Source organism: Mesocricetus auratus, unplaced genomic scaffold (assembly GCF_017639785.1).
Source record: "Mesocricetus auratus isolate SY011 unplaced genomic scaffold, BCM_Maur_2.0 Super-Scaffold_100006, whole genome shotgun sequence".
Taxonomy (NCBI): Eukaryota; Metazoa; Chordata; class Mammalia; order Rodentia; family Cricetidae; genus Mesocricetus; species Mesocricetus auratus.
Genome location: NW_024429190.1, coordinates 87,533,386 through 87,554,247, shown reverse-complemented (window position 1 = coordinate 87,554,247; position 20,862 = coordinate 87,533,386). Strand labels below are relative to the sequence as shown.

Genomic DNA, 20,862 nt, shown 5'->3' with positions numbered 1-20,862 from the left:
ATAATCTCAAAGCCAAACAACAACAACGACAAAAGCTTAGATCTGAGGTCTGGGGCCCTTCTTCCCAGAGATTCCGCTGAAGGGGGCTTGCATGTGGAGGAGCCTCAAAGGCTGGGTGTATACACTGGGAATCTGGGTAGAAGCGGGAGGGGGAAGGGTAAACCAGCAGGTGTCAGAATTTCCTGTCTCATTAACAGAAAAGCACCCTGAGGTCAGAGGCCTGGGAAGCTTCTCTGGGCTCCGGGAAGGACCATTTGCACCAGTTGCACCCAGGCTGGCATGACTGTAGTTCCAGCTCCTGGCCTCTCTGAGTTGCGCCATCAGGAAAATGGGGCACTAAGGACAGCAGGGTCCCCCAAACGGAGGCAGAAAATGGGAGATAAACACGGAGAGTGAACCTGGCAAGGACCTTACCAGAAATTTCCGCTTCTGCTTCCAGTGGCTGCCCTGGGCGTTGGTGGCCACATGGGCCTCGGTGACAGTCTTGATGAGCTCCCATTCCTCATCCGTGGGCTCTGGCTTGTGCCCGATTGATTTCTGCAGCTCTTCCCGCCGCCTCTTCTCACGGTTCTCCTCTATCAGCTTCCGCTTGGCTAGCCTCTTGCTGTCATCCAGCACCACTGGGAGGAAGAAAGGCGAGAGGGACTGCAGGTGACCAAGAGCTTGGAGCAGACTGTAGGTTGTGAGCCCCAGGGACCCTGGGCTTGATGGCTTAGAACAGTGGTTCTCAGTGTCCCTAAAGCTGTGACCCTTTAATACAGCCCCTCACGTTGTGATGACCTCCAACTGTAACATTATTTTGTTGCTACTACATAACTGTAATTTTCTACTGTTATGAATCATAATGTGAGCATCTGTGGTTTCCAATGGTCTTAGGTAACTCCTGTGAAACGGCTGTGACCCACGGGTTGAGAACCACTGGCTTAGGGGTTCTCCTTCTATCTGACTAACCCTGCCCAGTGTGAGCCCAGCGCCAAGCTCCCAGTGCCCCAGACCAACTTTCCAAAACAGAGCTTTGAAGGAGCCTGGGCACCAGAAATTCAGCTCTACAGAAGGCAGCGGCCCTAAAATCAGACGGAAGCACAGAGACTTACGACCCACACTACTTGGCAAATCAATGGAGTTGCCTGCTATCTGAATTCATTCCTGGGGCTGGACTTCAGTTCAGGAAGTTGACTGGAGTAGTGATGGGAGGGGAAAGGACTCTTCCTGACTCCTATAGGGGCAGACTGTGATGGGTTGGGGATTCTCTCCAGCCTCTCAAGACTTTGTACCCTATCTTCCCTTGACATAGATGAAGAGGCTTGACTTGGAATCTAGAAAGACTTGGGTTTGAACCCTGACACTATCCCTTTCTAGCGGTGTAACTTCTAAGCAGTTTCTTAGGCTCTCTGAGCTTTCCTGTCTCCCTTATTAGATGGTATCAATAACACTCATGCACAAGGTTGCATTACGGCAATGAACTGTAAGTGTTCAGTGAACATAGTCATTAGCTTTAGCATTTGTGCAGAAAAGGAACAGGAAACTTATCTTCCTGTGATCAGTTTCCCAGCGAGACCATTCCACTAGACTTGTGGTGAGACTGAGAGGCTCAGGCTTTGTTTTACTTTACTTAAAGATTATTATTATTGTGTGTGTGTAAAGATTATTATTATTGTGTGTGTGTAAAGATTAGTATTATTTTGTGTGTGTAAAGATTAGTATTACTATGTATGTGTGTATGTAGGGGTGTGCACATATGAGGTGGTACATTTGTGCAGGTCAGAGGATAACTCCTTGGACTTGGTATTCTCCTTTGACCATGTAGGTTCTGAATATCAATAGGCTTGTGTGGTAAGTACCTTTACCTGTACATAACCTTTTCATCTTGTTATTTACCTAAAAATTGTGTGTGTGTGTGTGTGTGTGTGTGTGTTAGTGAACCACTCTGTACACATGCAGAGACCAGAGAAGTGTGGTAGGTGTTTTGCTCAACCCCTCTTCACATTTTTTGAGACAGCGTCTCTCACTGAACCTGAGGCTTGCAGTTCGGTGAGGCTCCTGGTCAACGAGGCTCCTGGATAATGAGTCCTCAAAATCTACCTGTCTCTACCACCCACACTGGGGTTACAGGCACATGTGGCCATGGCCAGCTTTTATGTGGGTTCTGGAGGTTGGTACTCTGGAATTCTTGCTTTCACAGCAAGCACTCTTACCCTGAGTCATCTGCCCATCTCCAACACTCAGGTTTTAGATGACCTTGCCAGTATCTAGGCCATCCTGCTCTTTTAACAGAGGAGGGAATGTATCCAGAGACTGTGGTTTGCCTAAAGTCGCACACAAAGTTCATTCATGGTAGAGATAGGGGAAGAACCAGGACCCATGCCTTAAGTTCCTACAACTGACTGTCCGTGGGTCATGTAAAGGGCAGATGTAGCAAGAAGAAGAGAAGCAAGGTGCCCAGCTAATTCACAAGCAATCCCGGATGATGTCATCAGGACTGATCATTAATGTCACATGAGTATCTGGTAATGTGGGAAATACGGAGTAGCCCTGCAAGATAACTTTGGTTCACTTTCTAAAGGCCCACAATGCCTGCAGCTCCATTGCCCAAAGGCTTCCAGCATGTCACACTACTGCATTTGACACATGCTACGCACTGAGGCCTGGTCCTGGCTCTGTGGGGTAGGTGGTGATTTCTCGAGCAAGAAACCTGAAGCTCAGCTCTGAAGCCACACACCTAGTCAGAGGTAGGTCTGGGACTTGGGCAGAGGTTTCTGTCCCTCCCTCCTCCCCTCCCTCCCTTCATCCCTCCATCCCTCTCTCCCTTCCTCCTTCCCTCCATCCCTCCTTCCTTTGCTCTTCTATCCCTTCTTCCTTTTTTCTTGTTATTTAATGATTTGTTTAATTTATTTAGTGTGTGTATGCGTGTGATGTGCACATGTCTACAGCACAGTATGAGGATACTTTGTGGAAATCAGGTCTCTCCTTCCATCATATGAGTCACAGGGATTGAGTTAAGGCTGTCAGGTTTGGCAGGTACCTCTATCTGCTGAAATATCTGGCTGTGCCTGAGCAGAAATTTTTATGTTGAGAAACATGGTCCTTTTAAAATGTCTTATAAGCAAGTAAAAGACCTTAACATTTATACTCACACTGTTCAGATGCACCGTGAGCATTTTAAACCCATAACTACACACACCTTAAACTTCATAAAATAATGAAATGGCTACGTAAATAACAGTGGTTTGGAACAGTGACATGTAAGTATTTGGTATTAAGCTAACAATATTCACATTCGGGTCAGAAAAGGACTCAAATCCTTAGATGTAAAGATACCCCGGGCCTGAGGTGTAGATGGACAGTTTTTCCTGCCCAATACCAAGATAGATTTTTAAAACACTCCCCATAGTTTTCCTCTATGAGGAAACCATATAAATTCTCTCATGGAGAACACTATTTATGGTACCAATATAAACTAGGATTACTTTTTCTTATATCAGGAAAGTTCTCATTGCCTTTTCTTTCTTTCCTGTGTTTTTCTTTTTCTTCTAAACTCATGATTGAAACTTCTGATGTACAAGCATGACGGCTATGGAAATCATTCTCACTGATTCCTGGCAGAGGGGAGGTTGCATATTCTGAATGTCACAGTTCTTGTTTTATGATAACTAAGGTGATGTGTAAATTCCTGATGGAGGGTTGGGAAGAGAGACCCAGGTCTAAACCCACTGACTGTGCTATAACACCTAGAAAACTGGGTGTGTAGCTTTAGCTACAAGAATTTTTGGGGCTAAAAATACAATAAGCAACCAACAGTGGATGATTCATGTGGGAACATCTAACTCTGAATACCTAAAGCATCCTTGGACATGATGTTTTCTGCCAGTATCTCATCTCCAAAAATGTCAACCAAATTAATTTGTTTTTAAAAAACCTCTCCACACATAAAGCCTGCATATGAGAACTGACTATACTACATTGACAAGTCCTCTCATTTATAGTGTGAAACAGGGTGGCTAATAGGCTACCCTTTGAACACACACAGGGATGACCTAACCACCCCTCCCCACATTATCTGGATGCTTTGGAAGTTGGGAATTAGTAAGTCGGGAAAAAGAAAACCAATGGGTCCCACCTCCTCTACAGCAAGGCAGGGAGGGAGAGGAGTATATGAGAGCCACACTGTGTCCACAAAGGTTCCTGCTTTCTTTGTTGATCTTGAACCAAACCCTTTCCCCTGTGAATACTCCTCAATATCAAGCAAATGAAGAGCATCTACTTACAGTCTGTTGCCATGCCAACATAGATGCATTTCTTAAAGCGACATTCCTGGCACTGGTTGCGAGTGACTTTGTCTATGACGCATTTTCCTTCATATTTACAGGAATAAGATGGATGGAGACTTTTCTGAATGGTTCTTCTAAAGAAACCCTAAATGAGAAAGATCCAAGAAAACAGGTTGTGTTTGTGTCTACTTAAGAAAGTGATCAACTGTTCTGGCCCTTAGCCCTGACTCCTCCAATAATGATCTGTGACCTGCAAGTGTAAGTCAAAGCAACCCATTCTTCCCACAAATTGCTTTTTGTTAGAGTTTTACAACAGCAATAGCATGAAACGAGTAACACCTCAGGTTAGTATTTAGAGGGAACTGTCGTGATTAGGTCTTTCTTTGAAAACAGTGTGTGGAGGGGCAACATCAACTTTCCTTCTACAAAATGCAAAGTTGCACATCATGGAAGTTAAAAACTCAAAAATCTTTCTGTTGCTAGGGCAATACAGTCTGTCCGTATCCACTGTAGGTTTGAATAAATTGTGAGGTATGACCTTTTCATCTCCAGATACTCTTGAAGATGATATCACATTTGAAAAACTCTTTCAATCTTTCCCAAGTTGCTTCTTCATCATATTAGGAGATCTTTTTTTTTTTTTTTTGGTTTTACGAGACAGTGTTTCTCCGTATTGTTTTGGAGGCTATCAGTCCAGCCTGCCTCTGCCTCCCGAGTGCTGGGATTAAAGGCGTGCACCACCACCACCGCCCGGCCATATTAGAAGATCTTGAGAGCCTTTTGTTGCTCCCAGGTTCTTTCTTTGGGTCTGTGATGGGAACAACTTACATAAGGCTCTAATCTGATGCACAGGCACAGACATGTGGAGCCTAGGTTATGCTATATGATGCTCTTGTTATGTTTTTAGAGATTTATTTTAAAGTGTGTGTGTGCGTGTGTGCGTGCGTGCGTGCGTGTGTGTGTGTGTGTGTGTGTGTGTGTGTGTGTGTGTGTGTGTAACTCCCATGTACAGGTGGGTTCAGAGGCTGGGAGAGGACTTTGGATCCCCTGAAGCTGGAGTTATGGGTAGCTGTGAGGTGTCTGCTACGGGTCCTGGGGACTCAGGGCCTCTGAAGGAGCTGGAATTGCTCTTAACCATCTACTCATCTCTTCAGCTTCTATACGGTGTTTCTTTTAAGAAAATTTCAGCTGAATCATGTCTCTAAACACCTAGTAATCTTGGGCTGAGACTAGTTGATTTTAGTGAAGTAGGGCCAGGCAGTGGTGAAAGCTTGACTCTCCTCTTGTTAGGGAAGTTGCTGGAAATGTATCTTGTCATAGGCATAGCCAGTCTTTAGAACCGCTTTGGGGATTTAAGAGTTGCAGTGACTTTCACTATAGTTTCTCTCATTTCAAATTTATTCTTATGACATTGTCATAAGAGCATTCTAATGTGGTGTAACAAGGCAGGTGAAGCTTTGTACATCAGGGCTGATTCAGACAAAACAGGACAAAGGCTAGTTTCCATTACTAGTTTCAACTCTTCATCTTGGAAGTAAGAGAATGAACCTAAAGCCACATAATCGTATTGCTTCCTTTTCCCCAGCACCAGGGATTGGTTGGACATAATGGTACTCTGCTACTATACTCTATCCTCAGGGCATTTTTTTTTGTTTGTCTGGTTTTTTTTTGTTTGTTTTTTTAAGACAGGGTTTCTTGGTGAGCACTGGCTGTGCTGAAACTTGCTCTGTAGTCCAGGCTGTCCTTGAACTCAAGATTCCCTGTCTCTGCTGGGATGAAAGGCATGCAGCACCACCTGGCTTAGTACTTTTTATTTTTTATTTTTGAGACAGGGTCTAAGTTGTCCAGGCTAGCCTCCAACTCACTCAGTAGCCCAGGATAGCCTGGAACTTACTGTGTTTCTGAGACAGTCTCTTAAGTAGCTGGTATCACAGGCCTGAGACAGCAGACTTAATTCCTTTCAAATGAAGCAATGAAACCATGCTTTAAAGAGCAGGTCTGCAACTGCACATCTCCTAACTAATCCACAGCCAGGGCTTGGGATTAGCTTTTTAAACCCCACAAGACCTTATTTTCATAGAAGCAACATAACCTTTAGCATAGTCTTGTCATCTAGAAAATCTGTATCAAAAGAATCTTGGGGAAAGAGAGTCTCTTGCTTCATGTACATTCTAGCTGATGATGTGGTGAATGAGGCCCCAGGACCTCAGAAAGGACAGAGATTGCTGCCTTTGTAGAGATGCCACAGTGTCACAGTACTTCTTAATATTATCTGCAAAAACTAGGGGACCTGCATGGAAAATCTCCCACCAAGGAAGTGGAGCCCACCTTGGTGTGGCTGGACCTAACCTGTTAACTGTGGGGGTTTAAAGGCTAGAGCATGATGGAAGCCAGGGAGAGTGTAGAGGAAAGAAGGAAGATGTGGGGAAGGGAAGGGAAGGGAAGAGGAAAAGGGAGAGGAAGCAGTCTTTTCTTTAACTTCAATACAAGTTTAACTGTGAACTCTACAGGAAATACAAGGTCCTTCCCTGGTTTTTAAGACATCCCCTTTATGCAGCATCAGCTGCATGGGTACCACACTGGGTTAAGTCTCGTTACTTTTATTTTCTAACTTAGACTGATGGACCAAAAGATCGTTTCCATAGTGCTTATCTTCATTTTACTGATGAAGATTCTAAGTAGGCAGATGTAAGCTCCCTTTGGAGAAATGAATGCACCGGTATGATTTGTCAAGGCTCTCCTGAAGAAAGGTTTGCAGAGCACAAAATTACCTGCTCCAACCTGATTCCATTTATTACAGGCTCTGTGGAAAGCCACTTTGAATAAATGCCGGAATATAATTGAGTCTAAGTGGCTTCAAAGATTCTGCCTAATGGAACCCTTGGAAGTGGCATATTCATGCAGACCCACAGCAGCGAAGGCTCTGGAGGAGCAAACTCAGTCTTCTCAGACATTGCACATAAACTCAGAGGAGAAACAGTGAAACACTGGGTTGATTATTTGTTAAAAATGTGCCTTAAAACTCAAGTAAGTGTCATTAATTTATTTTCTTTTTGCCGTCTTTCCATTTTAAAGACACAAGAAACAAAACACCACCCTGTTGTAAAATTTCATTTAGTTGCCCATGATTTAGGAAAAAGATAAATTCAGACCTTGTGTATATCAGAAATGAAGAGGACCAATGGAGCCCTTGATGGCCGGAGGCTATGAATGTTGGATTATATATATATATATATATATTTCATTTCATCCAGGGCAGGGCCAAGACCCTCCCCCAAGAGTTCAGGGTGAGAGTGCATCTCTCATTGTTAGATGGGAGTCAAAAGTCCATTTGTATGACAGGGATGAATACTGACCTACTACCCAATGGATTTTGTTTTGTAATACTGAGTTCTAGTGACTCTCTGGGAGAGGACAGGTGCTGCACCATGGCCTGTGCTGGGGACCCTGGCACTTACCTTGCAGCCTTCACAGGTGATGCAGCGGTAGTGGTACCCCGTGGCTTTGTCCCCACACACTACACACAGCTCGTCCTTGTCTAAATAGCTGGGGATATACCCTGCAAAGGACAAAGCGGAAGGTGAAGAAACAGCATCATGTCAAAGCAAAGACAGCCAGAAAGCTAACGTTGCCCAACCAGATACAGGATTGTTTGCTCAGAGGTGATAGCAGCAGACTCAGTGGAGCCAACTAGCACCCAGAGCGCAGCAACCCGTCTTAAATACAGATCCTGCTTGCTGTAGGAGGCACCATCTGAGCTGGGTGCGGGAGCCCACGAGTCATGGGATATTTGAAGCAGCTGCTGCACAGGTGTGGATGGCCTGGGCGGTACACGCTCCTTCACAAAGCTCATTTCAGAGCTTGCACATAAGTCCCCATCCATTCTCAAGACAAGATATGAGGCAACAATGCAGGCAGCCTTATGATACAGCAGCCAAGTACTTCCTGGGCCAGGGCATTGGCTTTAAAGGGGTAGGAATTACAGATCAGAGAATGAAATCCAACACTGCTAACATCTGGTGTCAGGAATGAGTTGTGTTGCTTTTATTCCTAAAAATAGAGAGCTTGAATGGATGAACAAATGAATACACAGCCTAACATTGCTGGGTGGAAAGAAAGAATAGACATTCTGCTGATGAAGGAAAGACACCCTTCATACTGTGTTTAGTGGTGGGTCAGACTCTCTGGGCTCAGAAAGATCTGGTTAAAAATAACATCAATCGCATCCTTCTTCCTGCTTTGCTTGTTTCTTCATCTTCACGTGCACACATGCAAACACATGCTAAAAACACGTGTGCTTGCAGATAAGCTCAAGCCATTCTTTAAAGAAGTGATGATTTATTGGGATGAGAAGGTAAGAAAGGCAGAAGAAACAGGACCTTTCCCTGTCTTGGACTCAGGGAATCTTTCTTAATTTTAACCATGATTGTGGAGGTTGAGCAGACTGGTAATTTACTGTGTATTTTCCCACGACATTTTCATAGACCTTTTGTGACAACTGGAGACTCATCTTTCAAAACAGAAAAGATGTGAAGAGAACTATTCCTTTCCATCACTTATCAGAAATGACTGCGTAGACGTCAGTCTAGGAAAACATTACTGCTTTAGATGCAGGTAGAGGGCTAGCTGGTGCTAAGCAGGGTTGTGATTTTAACTACATTAGCTTTTCTTAGTTTGCTTTATCAGGGAAATGATGACTCAGTTGCTGGATTCAAGGTTTCCAGAACTCTTACCAAATATTTCATTTTAAAGTCTTCATGTTTTTAAAAGATTAGAAAAAACTAAATTCTATGTGTGTCTGGGGGTTACTAGATGCACTTGCCTGTGGAGGCCGGAAGAGGGCACCAGCTCCCATGGAACTGGAGTTAACAAATGATTGTGCTGCCCACACTGGGTGCCTGGAACTAAACTCTGGCATTCTTAATGGCTGAGCAATTCTCCAGTATCTCATCAGGCACTTTAAAAATAATTCAGGGCTAGTTTGTGGTGGCACATGCCTTTAATCCCAGCACTCATGAGACATTGGCTGACAGATCTCAGTGAGTTCGAGGCCAACCTGGTCTGAAAAGTGAGTTCCAGGACAGCCAGGACTGTTACGCAGAGAAAATTCGTCTCAAAAAAACAAAAACCAAACAAACAGAAATAAATAAATAAAACAAATAAAATTCTGGGCTAGTCTGTGGTGGTACACACCTTTAATCCCAGCACTTGGGCAGCAGGGGCAGGCTTGTCTCTAAGTTTGAGAGCAGCCTGGTCTACAGATTGAGTTCCAGGACAGCCAGGGCCACACAGAGAAACACTGTCTCAAAACAACAACTACTTCTGGGAAGTCCTGGAGCAGGGACAGAAGGAAGGGAATGGTTTGTTTTCAATCGCTCATTTATTGATTACTCCAACCAGAATGTATTTAGCATATACAGTGTGCTAAGCATTATATCAGGCACACTGAATATAAAAACAAATAAAACTGAATGCTTTGCTTTGGGAAGCCTGTAAGCAACTAGTTCTGTTTCTCTGGCTCTGTTCATTTCTCAGTGAGAGAAGGAGTTAAAAGTGAGGGGAAGATGATAAAAAGATTCTCAACATCATTGCAGAGAACTGTACACAGAAAACACGCTGAGATACCAACCACACTTAGTAGGATGGTGTGATGGTAAGCCCTCATTGTCAACTTGATTAGATTTAGAATAACGCAGGCACCACACTTCTGGGCATGTCTATACGGGTGTTTCATAAAGGTTCAGGGGAGGTGGGAACAAGGGGGACATGAGCTCATCATCATGAATCTTTCTTAGCTTCCTGGGTCACTGTCTTCTCCCTGCGGTCACAGCTTCTCCACCACTATAGATTGAATCCTCCCCAAACTTCGAGTTCCACAAAACCCTTGCTCCTGTAAGTTGCCTTTGTCAGATATCTGGTCCCACCAACAGAAAAGTAACAAGAATGACAGACAAAAAGTGGCAGAATGGTTTGTGCTCACAGGGGGGGCCTGGGACACAAACAACTATCTATACAGCACAAAGGAACTTTTAAATAACAAGTGATCCAAATTATTAATACAAATATCCTGGCAAAGGTGGTAGACAAGTCACTGACGGCAGAATTTTACTGTGATCTCTTCTATACAGTTGACCCAGCAGAGAGGGGGGCTTTTGAGTTCTTGTTGTTGAGGCAGATGGCAGGTTTCAGGGAGAAGAGGCAAAGGAACCGTGTGTAAAAGTGTTTGCTGGCTCATGAAACATGCCTAAGAAGAGTCATGGGTGTCTGGGGACATGAACCGGAGTTGGGGAGATGCAGGGAATTCATCTTTCCTTCTGATCCTTCATCTGGCTTCACCACACCCGCTGGCGCTATCTTTTGGCATGGGCACAAGGACATTGAAGATTTTCTCTTCTTGGTAGAGCAACAATATGTTTGTGTGATCCTTCGACCTTCAAAGTTCTTGTGAATTGGAATCCAGTGGTATTCGTTTCTTTTCTGCTGCTGTGATAAAATACTCTGACAAAAAACAACTTAGGGAGAGAAGGGTTAATTTTGGTTTACAGTTCCAGAGAGATAGAGTCCATCATGACAGGGTAGGCATGGCAGTAGGAGCAGGAAGCCAGCTGGTTACATTGTGTATAAGATGGAGCTGGGAGTGGGATGAGGCTAAAAACTCAAGTCCTCACCTTCTAATGGACTTCCTCCAGCAGGGCTCCTCCTCCTAAGGGTTCCATGGACTTCCCAAGCAGTGTCACTGATTGGGGACCAAGCCCTGGGGGGACATTTCTCATTCAAACCACCACACCGATGCCCATTCAGTCAGGCATCAGGAGTCTTTTCACATTCTGACCTAGGGAAGGAATGCTTTACTTTTCTCTCGGGTTAATTTCCTGGTGGGTGGAGTTGTTTAAATCCCTTCTATTAATCAACCAACTTGCTATAGCAATAATTACTCTAGTTAGTAGAGTAGCCATGCTGGTGTACCCCAAACATTCTTTTCTTTTCTCTGCAATATTAGTTGAACAATCTTATTTATCTAAGGCAGTTGCCACAGGTAATGACATACCAATCATCTGCCTGAGCCCATTGTTCATCAGAAAATAATGCCAGGAGGTCTGGTGTCCTGCACATAGTAAACAGGCCTGCAGGCAGTCTCCTCTGGCATCTCCGTGTACATGGTGGTATGGCAGCTCCTGCCCCCCTAGAGAACTGAGCTACTTTTTGCTGTTCAACGTCACAGTCTCTCTGTTTCCACCTTTCACACCCACAAAATGAGTCGCATGCTGCCAATGTGGTCAAGTAAGTAAAAGTGCCCAGACATTAGTTGTGTTGCCAAATGTGGACACTAGTGAGTGACATAATGTTAGCGTTGGATGCCTAGGTCAGGTGCCAGATGTGTCACCTGAGGAACTGTGGATACAATTGTCCCAGGTCAACATCAGAAAGATTGTTGGAGGTTATAATTAAAGAATCAACTAAGGCCCATGACAATTCATGAGAATTCAAGGTTGGTGTGTCTTTCCCAGTTTATATTTGCTTGTATGAATTATTTTTCAGACTAATAAGCTATGCTGTCACATTGTTAAACACACACACACACATATATATATATACATATATATATTTGCTTTTAGGTGCACATCTATACGTATTTTTGTTTGAGGGTGTGGTGCTGTGAGTTACAGACACTCTACAACTGACCTGTAGTCCCAGTCCCTTAAGCAACGTTTAAGAGAGCAAGTGACATTTGATTATTCAAAAAGGACTTGGAGAGTTTTGTTTTTAGTAACATTTGGCTCATTTGATTAACTACTAAGTATTGCCGTGAACATAAAAATGGTTGTTATGGTAAAATAGTACTTTTTAAGATTTTTTCTTTTGGTAATAGCTTTACTAAGATAACACAATCAATTGCTTTTAATATGTTTGTGGGGTTGCACAACTACGGCCGCTTATTAGTCTCAGAACATTTTAATTATCCCGAGAGAAGCACCTGTCTTTTAGTGTCGCCTATCATTACCCCCTTCTTCTCCACCCCTTTTGCTACCTTGATGCACTCTCTCTTTCTACAGATCTGTCTCTTATTGCCATTTCAGACTCATGGGGTAAAACTCCAGATGATCTTTTGTGGCTGGCTTTTCATTTCACAGAATGTTTTCAAGATTCATCCACGTTGCAGGCAACCCTGATGACACAAAACGATTCTCGGAGGAGTTGGGGTTTGGGGAGCAAGAGTTCTGTTCTGGTTTCCTGTTTACATTAGATCCAGGGCATTCTCTTGTGGGGACAAAACCAGGAGCCTGGCCAGGTTAGCTCTTTTGAATGAATTATGCGGTACGACAGGTCCTTGGAGAACACCTGGTGCTTCCTGTCACCTTAGCAGACACACAGCGAGTAAGCAACAGGGTGTAAAATAGGTTAGCCTTGATGACAGATCTAACGTTGAGGGTGCTGTGAAGAGAGGGATACATAGGTGTGCATGCCTTTCATTGGTGACTGGTCTTAACCTCAGAGCAGACGACTTGCCCAGTTGGACCAGTCCTGATGTCTAGAGGAAGTATTAGCCGTCACAGTGGGAGAATCTCTCTGGTCGGGTGGGCCGGAGGCTACATTTGCTGACCAGGCTGGGTTGGACTCTAAGTTACTCCACAGTGTGGGGAACAGTAGACTTTGGGCTGTGAGTTGCCCTGGGGACTCCATTTTAGAAGAACATTTTGCTGCACTCTGAGAGCAAGTGCAGAGAGAGAGTGACTCTGCATTGCACTGCTGTCTAGACACTTACCTTCGCTTGTACAGCAGGACCATGAGGCGTAAACTGATTCACAGCATATCTCTAAAAGCGAGAAGCACCACCTCTAAACTCATCAAGGTCGATTGGCAACATGTGGGCACATGAGCATATTAAAGACATACAAAAATGTGGCCTAAGGGCTCGTCAAATGTACCAGGCTGACAGATGTGCAATATCCTCACTTGGACCCCATACAAGGAGGAACCTAACACTTGCCTGCCCATGGCCGCATCAACCTGACTTGTCATCTTTATGTGTGCATAATACTTCACGTGTACATCAATCGTCAGTGAGACTTAGGATCAGCATGGCCCTTACCGCTCGATGTGGCCCACTTGAACTGCAGTCTGTCTGTCTAGATCTGATCCTACACTTTATCTTCAAGGCCCTGACCTTGACTAAGCAGTCCTGTGTCTCTGCAGCTGGAATAAGCAGCTCCCCAAACAGGTTCTCTCTCTCTCTCTCTCTCTCTCTCTCTCTCTCTCTCTCTCTCTCTCTGTCTAAAATTTAGAAACAAGCTTGTTTTACATGTCAATCCTCCCCTCCTCCCCTGTCCCTCACTGACCCCCTATCCCATCCCCTTTCTGCTCCCCAGGGAGGGTGAGGCCTTCCATGGGGGATCTTCAAAGTCTGTCACATCATTTGGAGCAGGGCTTAGGCCCTCCCCCGGCGTGTCCAAACAGGTTAATAGCTTATGCAGCTACCTGTAGGGACTCTTGCTTGTGTCTGTCTGCCAGGTGTCTGCCTCTGCTCCAGGAGGGCCTCTGTGACCTCTGTGATCTCTGTAATTCCTGATAGCCCTCTGTACCCTACGTCACTGTCGTCATCATGCGATGTGGAATGAGTGGTCTAAGAATGGATGTTAGCAATTCAGATGAGAGGAAAAGAACTTGTGGCTGCCTTGAGACATTCTGACATTGTGAAAAGACAAATGTTTTTGGCACAGGGGCTCACAATACCACACTACTGTTGATCCCAGGAACCCCATCTTCAAGTTTCCCAGGTAAGTGAGGACCAGCTACTAGCACCTGAGAACAATTCAGATGGACTCTGATTCACAGTGTAGAACTATGGGCTCAGAGAGGCAAGAGCTTGGGAGAGGGGTAGGAGAGGGAAGTGGGGTGGAGGTGGGGGTGGGAAGGTGGGGAGGAGTGGGGGTGTTGAGACGCAGGGTGACACTGCATTTTAACTCTCCCAGAGAAGCTACATTATTGCTGTGCTTAGTCATTTTTCCAGTTTGACATTGAACTCGCACAGCTCATCCCACGGCCTAGACTTTTCTAATTTCAGCCCATTTCCTGTGCAATACTCTGCCTTCTGCCATTTCTTTATATACTTAAAAGCCCTGCCTGAATGGCTTAGCCTTTTCCTCACATGCTAATCCCGATTCCTTTTACATTTAATTCTTGGTATTAGGAAGCAAGCTTTGTGTCGTTAATCTGCAACTCTCGGATAAACACCACATCAATTAATTAAACCACCCATCTCTCCATCTGTTCATTTGTTCAACAAACTGTGGAACTATTACCTACAAATCACTGAGCAAAACCTTGAGCTGGAACTCACCACAGAGGCCTTCCCGGATTGCTGTCTGCGACACCTGCCCCATCTCTGAAACTGCCCCAGAGGGAGGCTCCCACTTCACAGACTTTTCTCAGGGCAGTCCCTGTGGACCCCATTCCGCTCTCCAGGGTCACTGGGGATCCTGTCGTTTGACCTTCTAGCTGACTGAGCCCGAGGTGATGGGAACCAGACTCTTAAGTCTAAGGCTCAACCTTTTATGCCTTAGGAAGAGTTTGGGAAGCACTGGTAGCTGGTCAGAGACTAACCCCGGGAAGGAGACAGGGTACTCCAAGAGGACTCTGGGCTTCTCTCAAGCTCCTAGGGTAGGAAGAGTGGCGCAGAGGTTTTGAGTTATTTCTTTATTTTAGGGTCAGACTTGACTATCAGATGTACATTTTTTTCTTCTTCGGTACTTAGGGTCTTGCAGGTGCCAGGCAAGCATGATGTCACCAAGTTACATCTTCAGCCCTTCAGCTCCCCATTTTTTTTCTGTCACAAGCCAGGACTCACTAATATGTGCAGGCTTGAACTTACAATTCTCCTGGGAATGCTGGGTTCGAAAGGCCCAGCTATAGTACAGTTTCGCAGGCAAGAATTCCTGACTGGGCTTCATGGTCTATTTCTTGTAGACTTAAAGTCTCAGTAGCCACTATAACCTTTCAGTACACAGGATGAGTAGAAACATTTGAGGATAAAATGGCCAAGAAAGGAAACAGGTTGCTATGATGAATTTCACTCAGAAGTTTAATCAAAGGGCATATACAATCCATAGTGTTTGGCTCATAGCCCTAAAATAAACTTAGTCAAAATACAAACCTATCATGTAAAATATATAGAATCCAGACTTCTTGCTTCATATGAAATAGATTGGAAAGTCTAACAACACACATAGCAGACAACTCAGATCCCCAGGAAGGAGTGTCCAGCAACGGCCTCCCCCCCCCCCGTGCTCCCCAGCTCTGGATCCTCAGGCCACACTACCTCCCCGTGCTCCCCAGCTCTGGTTCCCACAGGCCACGCCACCTCCCCATGCTCCCCAGCTATGGTTCCCACAGGCCATAGTATCTCCCTGTGCTCTCCAGCTCTGGTGTACACTCTTGGCTTTTGCCTAACTTTGTTCCAGGTCATGCTGCTTTAAAAGAAAGAAATATTCCACAGAGTTTTAATCTTTACCTAAAGCAGAAGGGTAAAAGTAGTCCAAGAAAAATGGAGACATGAGAGACAGTTTTATCATTTAGCGTATAAAATTGTATGTCTTTTTTGAAAAATTTGAACGAAGTAGACGCAAAACTACAGGGCCAGCCTCTCATTAGTATCCCAGAAACACACATGATGTGGACCCTCGATGCCAACGAGATCACTGTGTGCTTCGAGAAGAAATGGGCGATCAAGTTCGAGGGGCAAGCATCGCAGAACAGCAGGGTGAGCACGAAGAAGGCAAGGGCGCAGAAGTGGTACTGTCACCTCCGGGTCAGTTTTGAGTCCGTTTATGGCTTTGCACTCCGCACCTTTACCCACAATTGTCTCCTGTCCTGCACACTTCCGAAAGGCATGTGCCCTTTAAAACCAGAAATTCTATTCGTAGCCTTGAAAATGTGCACCACTGTGGTCCAGAGAGACGACTCAGAGGTAAGAGCAGAGTTAGATTTTACAGAGGACCAACGTTCATTTCCCAGCATCTAAGTCACGTGGGTCACCACTGCCTGTAAGTCCAGACGCATGGGATCCACATCCACAGGCCTGCACTCTCATGCGTGTACCTGTACCTGCACTTGTGCACACGCACTCATGTGCACACGCACTCATGTGCACACGCACTCATGTGCATATGCACCTCTACTCACACGCACCTGTACTCATGCTCGCCTGCACTCACAGGCACCTGCACTCATGGGCACCTGTATTCATGTGCACACGCACCTGCACTTACATGCATCTGTACTCACATGTACCTGTACTCACAGGCACCTGCACTTATGTGCACACGCATCTGCACTCACACGTACCTCTACTCATGCACACCTGCACTCACAGGCACCTGCACTTATGTGCACACGCATCTGCACTCACATGCGCCTCTACTCATGCACACCTGCACACACATACACACAAATTAAGAAAAAGGCTGGTTGCTAATTTTCCAGTCATACACTGCATTCAGGGGAAGCACAATGATTTGTCGTCAGGACAATCCCCTTGCTGCTGTTGGCATTCTTCAGCAAGGTGGAGGTGCATTTCACCATCTAAAGCATCTTCGTGATGCTCAGGGACAGGCAGAGCAGGTTATCACAGCTGGGGTGTGTGGGCGTGTGCTACTCCAACCTGGGGTCAGAGGCCAGAGCCATTACTAACCTTCCTGCTGGCTGGCAGTCACAGCACAGAACTCCCTGGCCCTGGACGCCAGTAGTGCCAATTCTGGGGAACCCTGGTCTCATAATTTGGTATGTAATTTGAAATTTGCTTGAAAAAACGTGATTTACCCAAATGATTCAGAGCTATTTTATCTTTGGCTTAAAATTTTAAGGTAGCATTCAAAGTGACAGGTTTCTTTATGTCATTTTCACATACACACACACACACATATATACACATACATATATCTCTATATCTATATCTCTATATCTCTATATATATTAGCCTCAGGTGGTTCCCTCCATACCCCACCTCTATCCCAGACCCTTCACACTGCGCATAGCCCAGCACCCTGGGGTTCCTGTTTGAACTTCCATTGCACACATGCTCCTGTACCCTCCTCCAGGTTCCCCTCAAACCTCTTTCTCCCTTTCAGGGCTTTCTAGCTCTCTTACCTCTACCCACACTCACTCACACATGTATAGAAAAGTGGACTTGGGCTCCACATAGGAGACAGAACTTACAGCATGGGTTTTTCTGGCCCTAGATTACTTTACCTAATGTAATAGTGCCCAATTCCATTTTTCCTACAAATTTTATAATTTAATTTTTCTTTATGTTGAAATAAAGCTCCGTTTAGGCTAATTTTGTGTAAAACAGAGGCCATTTGCCCGTGAAGGACGGAAACCAGGGTGGCGTAGGGCAGATGAGGCCAGTTGGACGGAAGACACAGTGAGCTGTGGGCTGAGTAGCCTAAGCGATGTGACGGGCTAGGGGTGGAGCTGGGAGACCTCAGCTGGGGATGGGACCGAGGTGGCAGACAGAGACTCCTGGAGAGACTGGCTGTGATCACGGGGACAGAGGGTGCAGGCGGAAGCACACAGTCAGAGTCTAAGCGGAACACCGCAAGGCAGGGCAGCCTGCTGGGACCCGAGCTATTTAATAAGAAGAACACGAAACCCCAGGGAAAGCTGTGTGGAAGGTGCCGAGGATAAGAACCCTCCAGAGAATGGAGCAGAGTGCTGCAGGGCCACAGGAAGGCCATCACATTGAGATAGGGAAGCAAGGTGGGTGGACAGCTGGAACATTCTGGCGTCTCAGGAGAGGAGCGCGCAAGCCCAGGGCAGCCCTAAAGCAGGCAGTGCTGTGAGCAGAATGTGGTACCAAGGACAGCACATTACAGAGCAGGCGACTCAGGGATCTGGAGACTGGATGCATTTTTGCAGACACTCACTGAGCTGAACGGCTCTTAAAAGCTGGGCCAGCCATGCAGAAGGTAGAGTTTATCCGCAGACTGGATGCCCTTGAAGGCTGGGCAGGCAGCGGAGCGGAAGCTCATGGATGTGAACCCGTGTTCAGGAAAATAGTGTAGCGCCATTTCTCGCTAACGTGGCCAGGCATCTGCTCTAGTAGCTTTTTATCGCCTTGGCTCCCACTTTCGCAGTAAGGAGGATCACCACACACCCCAGTATAGGGCCAGAGCACTCGCGGGCGCTGAAGGACACATCTCTGGCAGGTGCTTGACTCCCAGGAAAGAAACAGGACGGGCCTGTTCATCCTTTTGTCAGACCCACAAGCTGCATGGAAACTATTTCTGTTCCTCACTGAGGCTGCTTCTGGATGCTCAGAGGCACTCTCATTCAGTCTTTGGGACAGCAAATGTGTTCTGTAATTAAAAATACCAGCGGTATTGTCTTCTGGAGAGGCACTGTTTGTTATTGCCGTATGGGTGGCACTGCCGAATTTAAAAGGGAGAGAGAGAGAGAGAGAGAGAGAGAGAGAGAGAGAGAGAGAGAGAGAGAGAGAGAGAGAGAGAGAGAGAGAGAGCCCTCATAGTCCCGCCCACTGTCGCATCAACCACTTAGGATGACATTTGAAAAGATGGCGTCTATACTTCTTCAACAGTTTCTTGGGGAAACCCGGGCAAGGAATAATGAGAGGGAGAGGGATGGAGAGGAAGAGGGGAATGAGAGAAAGGAGGAAGAAGGAAGATGTGAGGAAGAGAAATGCAGCTGTGGTCTTGACATTCAAGTTCAAGGCGGGGAGTGACTGTGTCAGGGCATGCGTGCCTCTTCCACGGTCTGGTTTGCTTTGTGTGATGCTGCCTTGGATTTAACACAATCTGTCAGGAAACATGTTTTTTTGGGGGGGGAGGGGTGGCGTGGTGTGGCACAGGCTTTAGAGCTTCTTTATTATCAATTTTAGATCTTCAATTTTAAAAGAGGTCTAAGAAATCCTAATTAGAGACTCTACTTCTTGAGGGACTTGGTACACTTTCTACATCCAACCCTCTTGATGTGGGAACGCTTCAAACTGACCATTTAATTTCTATTTCTAACGTGACATGGTGTCAGTAAACAAGACAGTAGTTTGGGATTCTGGTATGGAGACAGAAGGTAGAAAGTTCAATTTTACCTGGGATTTGCTACTTCAGTTGAACCCATCTCTCTGGAGGATTAAAATGATGGGACAAAAACAAACCACAGCAGAAACCACAGACAAATGCTTCCTCCCTCCCTGACGCAAGCCCAGATGAGTGTTGTTTTGCACTGATGGTGGGCTCTACAGCACCTTTTGAACACATAGTTCCTGTATGGGTGGTACAGAGGGTCAGACAAATCCTGTCCCGAGCTATTGCGGCAGACTCCCGTGAGGTTCCCTGTCAAAGGGATGGAGAAACCGACAGAAGCTGCCTTCTGAGTGGCCGAAGGCAAGCTGGGAGGTCACCGGTGTTAACCGGAATTTCTGATGGGAATGGCCAGACCAAAAACAGAGGAAAAGAGAAACATGTCAGCTGTTGACTACCCCTAAACCACAGCCATGATGGAGAAGTCACAAATCCTGGCTGTCATTTCTCTACTCGGTTCCTAATGCTTTATTCTCTTTCCCTCCTGAACAGGTGAGGGCAGAAGTTGGCCTGGCCACAATGGCAAAAGTGAACAGAATACATTGTAACTGTGTCACTTGAGAGACTAAATAAGGCTCATGCCTATGAATGATTAGTTGGTTTCTTTTTTATTTGTCTCTAAATTTTAAGAAGTAAAACTTTTTTTTTTGCACCAGGTGTGGTGGTGCATGACTGTAAGGTTGTCGCAGAAAGGATAGCGATTTTGAAGCTAGCTTGAGAGGTATGCAATAAGATACAGTCTCGAAAATAAAGTTTTTTTTCTCCAATTCCCTAGAGAAATTGGATTGATATTATTGGCACACATTTCAGCTCTGTTCAGTGTGGCTGTTACACAGCCCCTCCCCTAATTGGTGTAATTTTATTGGAAATAAGATTCAGTGAGCAGAAACCTGACTCCTTGGCTGGTGTTTGTTGTGGAATATTAATTTAAGATATGTTACATTCATTTATGCTATGGAATATTTGCTTAATGGTGCAATGACATGTTACAGTTGTTTGATTAAGTAAAATTAACCTGGAGTCAGGAGGCTGTCAGCAACTAACTGACCGGAAGTGGTGGGGAGAAACCATGTGTAGCTAGGGTTCTTAAGTCGGGGCTGAGCAGAAGGATGCCCTGTTTTGGGAGAGATGTGAGTTAGGAGAGGAGGTTAGCTACTTGCTATCCAGCCTCTCTGAGTGATCAGAATTTCACCTCAACCTTTGAACCCCGAGTTCTATAAATAGACAGAAATCTAGATAAAGTTCCCTTTATGGATTGTGATAAAGCCTGTGCCCGAGGAAACAGAATTCCTGCCTGGCTCTGGCCAGTGCATCCAAAGGACTAATGCTCCCTGCAGAGTTGCAACTGCCGATTAGGACAACTGTCGCTTAAGGGGGCAGCCACTGAATTTAATGAAAAACAACACGTGTTCTCAATGCTTCAGAATTTGATAACTTTTTTCCTTCTTGGCTAAAACGCAAAATCCCAAATGACACAAAGGAAATGGTACATCGGTCTA

The 20,862-nt window shown here is 45.5% G+C and overlaps 1 protein-coding gene and 1 long non-coding RNA gene across 10 annotated transcripts in view; one reads left to right on the top strand and one right to left on the bottom strand.

The window, feature by feature from the left end:
• Thrb (thyroid hormone receptor beta) overlaps positions 1-20,862 on the bottom strand; it is a 355,538-nt gene that overhangs the window by 26,515 nt on the left and 308,161 nt on the right. For all 9 annotated transcript variants that reach the window (XM_040747636.1, XM_040747637.1, XM_013121179.3 and 6 more), the window contains 3 exons: positions 7,727-7,827; positions 4,266-4,413; positions 415-620 (listed from right to left, as the gene is read on the bottom strand). In XM_040747636.1, coding sequence (XP_040603570.1) covers positions 415-620; positions 4,266-4,413; positions 7,727-7,827 — 455 coding nt within the window. The remainder of the gene's footprint in view (positions 1-414; positions 621-4,265; positions 4,414-7,726; positions 7,828-20,862) is intronic.
• Positions 4,371-7,295, top strand: LOC121140925. The gene is made up of 2 exons (XR_005877880.1): positions 4,371-4,526; positions 7,069-7,295. It is a non-coding gene; the product is annotated as an uncharacterized LOC121140925 (long non-coding RNA).